General features: G+C 37.8%; 1 protein-coding gene across 1 annotated transcript in view; it reads right to left on the bottom strand.

Moving 5' to 3' along the window:
- COL6A6 (collagen type VI alpha 6 chain) overlaps positions 1-13,024 on the bottom strand; it is a 109,899-nt gene that overhangs the window by 74,994 nt on the left and 21,881 nt on the right. Inside the window, 9 exon segments of the mRNA XM_007462424.1 lie at positions 60-122; positions 1,198-1,251; positions 1,342-1,386; positions 1,716-1,742; positions 1,826-1,897; positions 3,667-3,720; positions 5,193-5,285; positions 7,972-8,126; positions 12,908-12,986. Of these exon segments, the coding sequence (XP_007462486.1) occupies positions 60-122; positions 1,198-1,251; positions 1,342-1,386; positions 1,716-1,742; positions 1,826-1,897; positions 3,667-3,720; positions 5,193-5,285; positions 7,972-8,126; positions 12,908-12,986 (642 nt within the window).

Genomic DNA, 13,024 nt, shown 5'->3' on the forward strand with positions numbered 1-13,024 from the left:
TGATGGGAAACAAGCCCTGACATGACGTTAGTTTGCAGCCCCCGAGTCCCAGCACTTACAGGGTCTCCACACAGGCCCTTTGCTCCATGGTCACCAGGAATCCCTCTCTCTCCTGGGATTCCCTAAAGTTAACACAAATCAGAAGAAGGACAAGATAAGAATTTTAAATAACATTAATAAAAACGAAGAGCTTATCTTCTCCCTGATTTGAATTATTAAATATTTTCCTGCTAAAGTTACTTTGAAACTAGAAAGAGGAACAACTGATAGTTTCAGGCATCGTACAAATACTTTAAAAGTGACCTCAAGTATTTGCCACAGTGCTGAACGCTGTGTTCCAGACACATTTGTTGTCTTGTTCAGTTTTTACAACTACTTTATGTGGCAGGTATTGTTTTTTATCTTTCTTTTGGTGAGGCAGCTGAGATTCAGAGAGATTATCCATTTTCCCCAAAGGGGTTGCATCAGCTAGGAAGTGGGTTCTTGACTCAGCTGTTCACACTCTCAAGACAGATAAAGTGGATGGTGGAAGTATGGCTGCTGCTGGGATTTTTTCCAGATGGAAAGGGGTGACAGACACCTTCAGAGTGCTGCCGACCCCAAGGCTCTCACCAACACCCTGTGACTGTTCTTAGTATGGTAGTTTCTTTTCAAGATTACCCCCAGTTCTTCACTTTTCTCTGTATCTATTCCCTTTGCCGTGAAACTCTGCAGTGCCTTTCAACTGTGGTGGGGTAAGATTCCCTACCCCTGAGTTTGGCTGTGACTTGATCTGGCCAACAGAAAGAGATGCAAATGTTGCCATGAGAGCTCCAAGCCTAGGCCCCAAGAAGCCTTGAGAGAGCTTGTGTGTTTCTACTTGCTCCCTTGTTCTTCTGCCACAGCCATGAAAAGGTCAGGTCAACATGGCCAGGCAGCTCTCCAGTCCCAGAAGGAGATAAGAGACAAGTGAAACAAAGCCCCCAGCCAACCTAGAGATACATGAGTGAAGGTCAGCCACGCTCAGCCTTGATCAGCTGAACTTCTCAGACACAAATAAATAAATGTTTATTGTTGCATGTGATTGAGGTCTTGTGATCATCACAAAGCAATTTTGTGGCCCTAGCTGACTGATATACCTGGGGTAGCTGATTTACTGTTAATCACACCTTTAATTCCCAGCACAGTTTTCATGTTGTCCCTTTATTGAATACCTACCTGGGCTCCTTCATCTCCTTTTTCTCCTTTTGCTCCTGGAAGACCATTTTCACCCTAAAGACAGAGAAGAATAAACTCAAATTCCCATTTTCTTAGTGAGAAATAGCTCAGAAGGGTCTTCATGGTACAAAGAGAAGGCTCTACCTGTTCTCCATTTAACCCATCAATTCCACTTTCCCCAACTTCTCCCTGAAAAGACAGATGTGATCAGAATAGAGTGCATTGCATTTATGTGGAAAGAAGCCAGACACCAAACAAAAAGTCTAATTTTGTGTTCCATATACAGGGTCTTTGCTAGGCTGGCCCTGGGTTCTATCAAAGATTACTGAGTCACAGAAACTCAACAAATAGTATACATTGCCTGCAATAAAAGGCAAGAGTAAACAAAATGAAATGGTTAGCAATAAAAAAGGAAGGTCAACAGAAACTTCATTTGTGAAATCTACTGGTCAATCATCTCAAAAATAAAAACATTTCTAGATAACAGATGGGCAGATAAATGATATTTGGTACGATACCTCCTGTCCACTTAGTCCCCTGTTTCCCTGAAAATAGAAAGGACAGCAGGGGTTAGCGTAGGAAGAAATTAATGTTGGGAAGACTTCACAGTGTCTTACGTGACCCTTACCTTAGGACCTTTGGCACCATAGCATCCTTTAGTACCTTGCTCTCCCATTGGTCCAGTGGTTCCTCTTTCCCCCTGAGAAAGAGCACATATTCAGGTAAGCTTTTTCTATTGTCATCTGGAATCTGTCTTGGAAATTTGACAGCTTTTGTGTTGGAAAAAAAATTTGCAACTACTCATGGTTTACAACACAGAATTCATGCTTATAAAAACTGAGAATGCAAGTGAATCAGAGACACTCTGATGACAGCTGTTTGTGTTGGATCCCACCTGGATACTTCCCAGGGTGGGGTAGCATCTAAATAAAACAGACATGCAAACAACTGGCTGCTAAAATGCATTCTCAAGATTTCAGGAGATATTCCAGGAACAGATAATGAATAATTGGTGAGACATCAGAGCAGGATGCTCTAGGTATGGTCTAAGCAAGAGGCAGATTTTTAGACCAAATTCCATCTCCCTTCTCTCTTTCTCTCTTAAACAAAGAACTGCTTCTGCAATCCTTGTCTTGGTAACCCCACCAGTCTGTGCAGTCTTGTGAGCTGGAAACAAAGATGTCATCCTCAGCATCTCTGTCTCCAAGTTGTCACCAGGTTACGTCCACTCAACCTCCTTAACATATCTATTCATACTGCCCTAAACTAAAATTGGGACCTCTTTGTCTTGCACCTACTACTGCAAGACTTCTACCTGTAATCCTTACCTTATCATCCTCCGTGATGTTGCCTGATCATGCTTTCTAAACCCATACCCTAACCATTTTTAGTCCTGTGCTTAACATCATTGAATTATGCCCATCAATTGGAAGACACCTTCTAAGTCTTCCACAGGGTATTCAAGACACCCAGTACTCTGGGTCTTGCTTGCCATACAACCTCCTCTCATGGTCCTGGGTTCTGGCCATGTTGACCATATGTTATTCTGCAAATACACAGTTCTGTTACACACACTTGATCACACTATTCTCCCTGTAGTAGAATGTTCTCCCCACAAACTTTACCTAGAGAAAGTTCTATCTGTCCTTCAGATACCTGCCCAACCATCAACCCCTGTCTACAGTCTTCCTCTCCCAAGCCCTAACTGTCACCAGGGCTGTTACCTGACGCTGTTAGGTATTTGCACGGCCACACTCCATCACATTGCACTGCATTATACCTCTAGTAGAGTCCTTGTGTATAACGACTGGAACTACTGTTGTCTCATTTGCCTTTCCACTAGTCTGGAAATTACCTGAGATAGGAGCCATAGTTTTTCTTCTCTTTCTTTATTTTTATTTCCAGGGCCTGGCACTGTGCCTGGCACATGGTAAGGCATCTTAATATATATTTGTTAAATGAATGATGAGTGCATTTATAAGTGAGGTCTTTGATAAATAATGTGGTAAATTGTAAGATGCTTAATATACACTTGTTAAATGGATGGATGGAAGGAAGAAAGGAACGAAGGAAGGAAGGAAGGAAGGAAGGAAGGAAGGAAGGAAAGATAGATGGATGAACAGATGCAAGAAAGGGCGAAGTCTTTGATAAGCAGTGTGGTGAGTTGGTTTACTCAAGCAAAATGGATCAGAAAGGGGGAAATGGCAGTGATTTGACTCCCTCAGTGAAAAAGATAACTTTTGCATTGAGTTTATTATACAACGTTGGTGGATAGTCAAAGAGGAGACAGTAGGTTAATAAAACACTTGTGACCACCAGAAGCCTGATGAAGATTAGGAAAGACCTCAGACTTTGCCTATGAATCCTTAGAACTTGACTTTTCTTGCTTCCTTCTGAATTGACACAAATGATTTCATATTATAGATATGTTCTTAGGAATAAATGGAGCTGGAGAAAACCTTGACTTACAGCAATGCCCTCCTCTCCCAGGTAGCCTTCACTGCCTTTAAAACCTGGGGGTCCCTGGAAATAAAGAAAGGAAGGATACATTAGCACTCCATAGGCCAAAAACCAGAGGTAATCAAGCAAAATTCTTCAACTTTACAGTTTTACTTCATGTAGAATAGTATGAGTTTGAAAAAAACGGTTCCCCCTCCACAACCTAAGCTGCATTTATACACATAAAAATAAATGGAATTTTGAGACAAGTATCCAGATAACTCAAGGGTGTGTGCGTGTGTGTGTGTGTGTGTGTGTGTGCATGTGTGTGTGTGAATCATAATATTTTCCATAACTCTCTCAGGTGTTATATATAGAGCTGGAGTTTTTTTTCTAGACAAGCATTCAAATGAATAAAGCTATATTTGCTTCTGACAGACTAGAATTATCCTCTTTTCATTAAAAAGTTCTTTTTGAGGATTTATGCTACACATAAAATAGACCACACACATTTCTTTCCATTGTTATTTCTGAGACTTGTTTTAAAAAAAATTCTACCATTCTTGGGACTTCCCTGTTGGTGCAGTGGGTAAGACGGCGTGCTCCCAATGCAGGGGGACCCGGGTTTGATCCCTGGTCAGGGAACTAGATCCACATGCATGTTGCAACTAAGAGTCCGCATGCCACAGCTAAAGGGCCCACCTGCCGCAAATAAGACCCAGTGCAACCAAATAAATAAATAAATATTAAATAAATAAATAATTTAAAAATTCTGTCATTCTCTTTACATGAAATCAAAGCATTCAGGAAATAATTAGCCCAAAAACTTTCTTCAGAGAGACAGCCATGGTGATTTGAAACTTATAGTGCTATCTATAAATTATTCAAAAATCAAACACACATGTAAATAAGCAGTACTGAAATTGTTAAACACACCCATAGTATGTTTATACATATTTGAACATTTCCTCGAGCCCCAAATCATATTTTTACATAAGGATACATCAACTTCTTTGGGTTAGGAAATACACGAACCTGTTGTTAGTTATTGTTTTTATGCTTGGCCTGTTTTACTTGGCAACATTTTGGTCCGGCTAGAGCTGAATAAAACATCTTAGTGTCTCTTGCTATGACAGGGTGATCTGATCTAGTTTTTCAGCAGACTGCACAACCTATTCCCTACTTTATTTAAATTCCTCTGCTTCTATTAAAAGTGGAAATTGAAATAACTCATCAGTATTCAGGAGGTTTTCATTATTCAACATGAGAGATCACAGTTTATTTTTCTGCATCATGGTCATCACTGCCAGAACATGGGATAATCAATGATCTCTGCAGTTTTTCTCTTGATACTTGTATAGAAAGGTTTTTTCAAGTATCCAATTTAGAAAGCCAAGAAAAAGCTATCGAATCTGACATATAAGAAGAGGAGTATGACATATAAGAAGAGGAGCTTCTACCTAGAAGCTAAAAACATCCCTTATTTCTACCTAAACTTGGGTCTGAAAAATATATTGTATTCAAATAAAGTAAGCCATGATCGTAACTAAAATCACCTTTTCCCCTGCTGGTCCAGGGTCTCCCACTGTGCCATCTCCTCCAATGCACTTGCAGAATAAACAGCAGCATGTCCTTTCTGCAACATTGACCTTGGGGAGGATAGGAATACATTACATTTGGTGGCATCACTTCCCAAATCACACACCACACAAGCTCAGGGATGTGATTTGAGAAAGCTGTTCACCACTCAAGTGACAGTGCTCTGGAGAGGATGCAGGAGACATTCTTTACCTTCCATCTTTCCTTCTGTGATCTGCACCATATGAGGAATTCAGAATCAACTCAAAGACATTTTGTGTTCTCAAAAAGGCATCAGTTTAGCCACGGCCAATTCATTGCACAGATTTATTAATGAGATCTCCTGTGCCCACACCATCCCAGCACTGACCATGGTATTGTTAATTACCCTATATAATTCTGCCCCTAATATTTTGTTCAATAGAATGAATACATGCTCTTTTCTCCTTTTCTTGTTTTGTGAAATCTTTGTATGCCAGAGGATATAGACAGTGTCCAATGTCACACTGCTTGGCATGGAGTTCAATGGTCAACACTTCCAGAACAGTTTGTGTGGGACAGGATTTCAAAGACACCAATTACATGTCCAACAATTCAGAAGCACTTGCTGTAGAGGGTGGGCACATGAAGAGATTTTATACTCCGGTCACATTTTATAGTCTGGCCAGAAAAAAAATGTTTTTTTGGCAAAAAAATTTGAGTGAATTTCATCCTGCACCTAGTTAGTCATCCCCTAAAAAATGGACATATTCCACTGCATTTTTACAATTAACCCACAAGATTTATTTTTACGAAAATTCTGCTTGCAATAAATACTATGCTTTGCCTTAGTGGGGTAGAATCAGACTTTGTGTTGAGAAGTTTCCTATCAAAATTATAGTGTGATGAAAAATGAAAATCTTTTGTGATAATCACTTAGCAACTTCCCCTCTTTAATTGTTTCTTATTGTATAATGTTTCTTTTCTGACATTAGAAAACTCTCCGTTTTTTTCCCCTGAAAACCCAATAAAACTTGAAATGTGTGAAACCAAATAACAACAACAAAATGGATTCTGTGATCTCATGTTAGATGATATCAATTTTCTTTGCATCACTAAAATCCTACAGCATCAACTCTTTTACTATTAACATTAAAACTGGCTATTTCTAAAATTAAAATTTTCTTATACAGTGTTGCATTTATGTGATATCTAAAAAGTGATAGGCTAGTTTGAAGAATAACTTCCTCCCTCTATGGATTATCAATTTGAAATTACACATTTCAAAGAGTAGTAGATACAAAAATTTTTTTGTAAAGTAGACACCGTCTTCCTATGTAGAAAGAAATTACAACAAAACTTCCATATTCTCTAAGTAATTATTTTTACATAATTACTACACTGAACACACTGTCACATATCTATAAACAAACTCTATAGGCAGAAAGTAGCAGGAGCTAGAACCTTATTGGAAAGTGTCTTGATATGCTGATTACAGATTTTATAAATTATAAGCAAATTACAAATTATCAGCCATTCATTAAAGGTGAAAGTAGTGCTAGATATCTTGGTAATATTTCACCAAGCTAGTTGAATTCTTGTATGTTTCTGAAAGAAATAGGATTGCGATGTATCTTATCTAGGTGTTAGGTTCTAAAAATAGATCATAAAGCAAAAATCTCTGTCAGTCAAGACAACCTTTAAAAAACTTTTCATTCTAAAGTATATCACAGGAGGTCTATCATCACATCACTAGTTTTTCTTCCAAGATTGGATGAGATGCTCTTTTCTTAGTTGAACTCTCAATGGATTTGGCTCTCATTCACAGGTCATGTTGCAGAGAAAACACACATCTTTTTTTTTTTTAATTTTTATTGGAGTATAGTTGATTTACAATGTTGTGTTAGTTTCAGGTGTACAGCAAAGTGAATCAGTTATACATATACATATATCCATTCCTTTTAAGATTCTTTTCCCATAGAAAAGAATCTTCAGAGTAGAGTTCCCTGCGCTATACAGCAGGCTCTTATTAGGTATCTATTTTATATAGAAAACACACATCTTAAACAGAAGAATGATATTCAGTGTGGTGAGTCATGGCACTTAGGATCTGCAAGGGATGTGAAAACTGGCTGGCTGAGGGAGCAGCCAAGTCACCCCTACTGGTCAGACACTCTTGGGCGCTTACGTTTATTGACTGTAATTTGGGCAGGATTGTAGGTGCTATTTAGTTTCTTCTTCTTCTTCTTTTTTTTTTTTTTTTTGCCAAGCATATAAATTAAACATGCTTTCAGACATAGGAAACAAACTTATGGTTACCAAAGGGGAAAGTGGGGGGGGGAGGATAAATTATAAGTTTGAGATTAACATATACATACTATATATAAAATAGATAACCAACAAGGACTTACTGTATAGCACAGGGATCTATACTCAATACTTTTTAATAACCTATAAGGTTATATATATATATATATATATATATATATATAAACTGAATAATCACTTTGTAACCTGAAATTAATACGACATTGTAAATAAACCATATTTCAATAAATAAATAAATAACAACAACAAAAAGAAACATGCTTTGACATCTGTCTACTATATTACATTTCTTTCAAAACACCCTCTTATTTGGGCTTTGCACGAAATCAGAAAAGCCTGACTTCACTCCCAAATGAACAAAATTAGTTCAAATTCATAAGCCTAAATATGAAGCCTATATACAAAACAAATAGAAAGTTTAAACTCACCAGCTTTTTCTGAATAACTTACCAGGTGCTTTGACAGTCGGCTCCCAAGATCCCTCATCCCAAGAGTGAGCTGTGTCCTGTACTCAAATCCTTTCCCAAATTCAATGTAAAGAAGGTCAGCCAGGTCATTGGAATTGGTGGCTCCATCCAGAGCAACTGTGATGAGGGCATTCAGGCCTAGCCAACACAGTTGACAATTCTCCAGGTGAGGGGAGTTTGGTTACTTTAATCTTTTTGCATATGTATCTAAGTTGTTATTCCAGGAAACCAGTTGCAAGAGGAACACTCATTTTACTGTCCACTTCCCCCAACTGTAAAACTGTCAAGTGACAAGACCATCATCAGAGAACAAAAGGAATTCCATTTTTCAAAACAAACTAAATTGGAGAATAATTTATATAATAAATTATAACAGATCCTTGAGTTCTCTGATGATATGAAGTAAGATAGTGAGTTTAAGAGTCCACAGAGAAAAGGGAACCCTCCTACACTGTTGGTTGGAATGTACATTGATGCAGCCACTATGGAAAACAGTATGGAGGTTCCTCAAAAAACTAAAAATAGAACTACCATATGATCCAACAATCCCACTCCTGGGCATATATCTGGAGAAAACTCTAATTCAAAAAGATACATGCACCCCAATGGTCATAGCAGCACTATTCACAGTAGCCAAGACATGGAAGCAATGTAAATGTCCATCAATAGATGAATGGATATAAAGAAGATGTGATATATATATATATATATATATATATATATATATACACATACATACATATATACACAATGGAATATTATTCAGCCATAAAAAAGAATGAAGAAATGCCATTTACAGCAACATGGATGGACCTAGAGATTATCATACTAAGTGAAGTCAGAAAGAGAAAGACAAATACCATATGATATCACTTATATGTGGAATCTAAAATATGATACAAATGAACTTATTTACAAAACAGAAACAGACTCACAGACATAGAAAACAAATTTATGGTTACCAAAGGGGAAAGCGGGTGGGGGAGGAAAAAATTAGGAGTTTGGGATTAACAGATAAAAACTTCTATATATAAAATAGATAAACATCAAGGTCCTACTGTATAGCACAGGCAATTATATCCAATATCCTGTAATAAACCATGATGGAAAAGAATATGAAAAAGAATATATCTATATACATCTAAATCACTTTGCTGGACACCAGAGACTAACACATTGTAAATCAACTATACTTCAATAATAATAATAATAACAATAATAATAATAATAATAATAATGATGAAGAGTCCATAGAGCATGCTAAAGCACAGAGGAATTCATATGTCAAGAAAAGAAGTGTTCTAAACTTTTGCCACTTGAAGGGGAGATCCTTGGAGCAGCAGCACTGCCTTCACCCGGAAGCTCATCAGAAGTGCAGAATCTCAGGCCCCACCTTAGTCCCACAGAATCAGAATCTGTATTTTAATAAAATCCCCAGGTGATTCATATGCACATTAAAATTTGAGAAGCATAGCTCTAAATGACAATCCAGTTGGAATTATAGGTACAAGGGACAGTAAAGGACCTCTTGTCAGGCAATCAGGAACAAATGTCATATAACCAACCAGAGCTGTGGCTCATAGGCTTGGAAGTTTATAGAATACTTCAAATAAAACTTTTAGAGACTAACAAAAGTTTGACTTATTTTGCAAAGTAAGGACATTAAATGATGATAGTAATAAACCTGGCAATCATTAGGGTAGAGGTAACCATGGCAACAACTGTGCTCTCGTTTATTAATAATTACTGTGTGCCAGGAAGTTGCCTACGTGCTTTACATGCATTATCTTATTTGTAAGATACAAGCACAGCGTTATAGGTAAGTGCGATTACAGCTCTATTTTACAAACAAGCAAAGGTTTACCCCAGACAGCCTGACTCCAAAGCCTACACTCTGAGTCCATTTTAATAACAACAATGTACTAAGGACATAATCATAAAGAGCAGTCCTAAAGTTGAATAAATTTAGTTTTATGAAAACATGACTATATTGGCATAACTTTTCTCATTTTATTAGGGATAGGTGAAGAATTCTTTGGATGGGACTTAAAAACCAATGGCCCAGAATAGATAAAGAATGTTCAAGGACTTGGCAGAGTTAAGAGTGCTTTCTTATATGATAGAAGTATGACTCTGAGAGGAAGAGGAGAATGAAGAGAACACAGTTTTAGGGACAGAGTGGGAGGCTCAAGTTCTAAGAGACACAAACAGTGTGGTTGCTGAAGTGGAATAAAGGAAGAATCACCAAAGAGTAAGGTGACCACCTTGTCCTGGTTGGCCCGAACTTTCCTGGTTTTAGTGCTGACAGTCTCTGACTTGTTTCAAGCAAACAAAGACAGCTTGTCACTCTTCCAAGAGTGAGAAGGATGGGGAGAAGAGCGATGAGGGCTGGGAGAGGCAATGAAGAATGCTGAGTTCATCAACTGGCGTTTAATGATGAAAAGAAGGCATGACAGTGGGTCTATCTATAAGGGAAAAAGATCTCACATCTGATTTTTCTTATAAGTTCCAGGAAATGTAAAAGTTTAATAAGAGTTATGAGAACCATGGGATTGTTTATTTGCAGAAAATACCCATATAACTATAATTTGTAACTGCTTTTCAAATTATAGGATGGAGGACTTGATCCTTTCAGACTCATCCAGTACATGAGTCATATGATCTTAAATAGTATCTTCAATTCCTAAAAAATGAATTAAGAAAGAAAAGATTTCAAAAATTGGGAGAATAAAGAATCACTGAGAAGATTCTAAAGTACTGGATTTTTTGAAATGAAGAAACTGATTCATACCCCAATCCACATGGATTAAAGTGATATCCATCATTGAGGATACTTTTCTCCTGGTCTACTCTTGTTCCACAGTGATGGCACAGTTTACATGTATAGATTCTGGGCCTCAAGTTAGGGAGGATCTCCTGGGTTAACAGATCACAGGGCTCAGCATCAATTGAAATCATCTATATTTAGATAAGGGAAGCCAGAGCCAGAGGTGCTCTTTGTTCCTATTGAGAGACATTCGACACTTTTCAAAGAACATTATGGCCCACACCCCTTTATCTTTCCCATTCAGACTGTAGCTAGTGTGAGTCCTCCAACTTTTGCCACTTTTTCAAAGTTTTTTTGGCTATTTTGGCTCATTTGCATTTCCACATACATTTTGAACCAGCTTTTCTAGATTAACAAATATCCTACTATGATTTTGACTGCGATTTAATTGAATCTATAGATTTGTTTGGAGAAAATTGAAATTTAACCATATTGAGTCTTTTTATCATTGTTTAGTAATTTCAGCAAACAAACAAGTATATTTTGTTAAATGTATACCTCAGTATTTCAAGTTGTGTGTACATTGTAAATGGCTTTTTGAATTTTGTTTTCCAGTTTTTCATTAGCATTTTGAAATATAATTGATTTTTGAATATTGAAAAAAGGATTCTAAATTTCTGAGGATATTCAAAATCTAGCTTCTGAAGTTGAAACTCATTTACTATTTTTCCTTGGGAGTTGGAAGAAAGAAGATTGGTCTTAGAAATCTGGGTGTTCCGAGAGAAACTTCCTGGAGAAAACTCTTATGTTGTCTGTAAGAGAAACATCTTTCCCCCACAAAAGAAAAGCTGAAATTGAGAAAACCCTACCCACCCACTCTAGGGTCCTGTTCTCGGTCTTCATTAATATCTCCACTTCAGATTAGGAAAAAAGGCCAAGACTTGACAGAATAAAGAGAAGCAGATTTAGTAAATAAAATAAAAATTCTTACTCTTCAGTTGTGAATTCAGCAATTTGTTTAAGATGGAGGAAAGAGAACCAGACAGAAAAGACAAAATCTAATCAGCCTCATAGTTAACCTGGGAAACAGATGTCTTAGGCTAAATTCCCTAGAAGCAGAGTCTGAGACAGCAATTTGGACACACACAATTTATTGAGGAAGCACTCTCTGAAAGAAGGGGACAAAGGTAAGCAGGGTAGGACTGTGGAAAGATCTGAGCAAGACAGTGTTTCAGCTAACATCTAGCGTCATCCTGATCCCTTGGGAACTCTGGAGCATGAGTTACACTACACAACTGGCACCACCTTGAGGCAAAGGTCCAAGTCTCTGAACTCTACCTGCTGTCCAGGGGTGGGATGGGAAGTAACATTCCAGGTAAGGTGGCTTCCACTGGCAAAGGGCAATTCCTCAGAGAAAGGGGAACCTGTGGGTAATGTGTTAGCAGCTGGAGGATGGGGGAAGCTGTCTGTAAAGGGGTCTGGGTGGAGTACCAATTACATCCACTTATAAAAACGTATTTCTATTTTCAGTCAAACTGGAACATGTGAATGCATTTTTCTTCCACTGATCCATATTTTAGTATGAACTGACAATGAGTCAGAATGGGCATTGGTTTCTAAAGCTGAAAGCCTGGTGCCAGAGCTTTACAAACTCATAAACACCATAGTTGGTCCATCTGTTATCTGAAGGAAGGAACTGATTATGAAGTCCCAAAACATGAGTAAACTTGTCCAACACTGCTTGTAACTCTGGAAACTTTAAGAGTGTTAGAAGAAAATAATCCAACTCTCCCATTCCTTAATCAAGGAGAAATATACATGGTTCACTTCTGCTGACACTAAAGACATAGCAATATTAGATAATGCAGGGCAAGGGAAACAGGAACATCCTCCAGGAAAGCTTAGGAAGAAGAAATAAAGTAATATGAGAGAAAGGATAGGACACTGTATTCAGTGCTGTTTCATATGGGGAGAGGAAAAAGTAGGTGCCAAAATGCTGTGAGAGCTCATTTGCTCTGCCAAGTGCATCCAGAGTGGAGAGGCTGGCAAATTCAGTGCTATTTGAGTGTCTGGAAATGTAAGAGTTAGAAATGAGTTTTGAGATTATAAAGTTCATCAACACTCCTTTCCCAGTCCTCCCCATGCTTGGTACCTTCTTTTCTAAGTTCATCAGATTTTTGTTCAAGTGTTTCAACATCATCATCCAATCCATCTGAAAATAAGAGAACCACCTAGGAAAGTATTCAAAAAAGAAAAATGAGTAGAAAGG

Source organism: Lipotes vexillifer, unplaced genomic scaffold (genome assembly GCF_000442215.2).
Source record: "Lipotes vexillifer unplaced genomic scaffold, Lipotes_vexillifer_v1.1 scaffold884, whole genome shotgun sequence".
In the NCBI taxonomy this organism is placed as follows: Eukaryota; Metazoa; Chordata; class Mammalia; order Artiodactyla; family Lipotidae; genus Lipotes; species Lipotes vexillifer.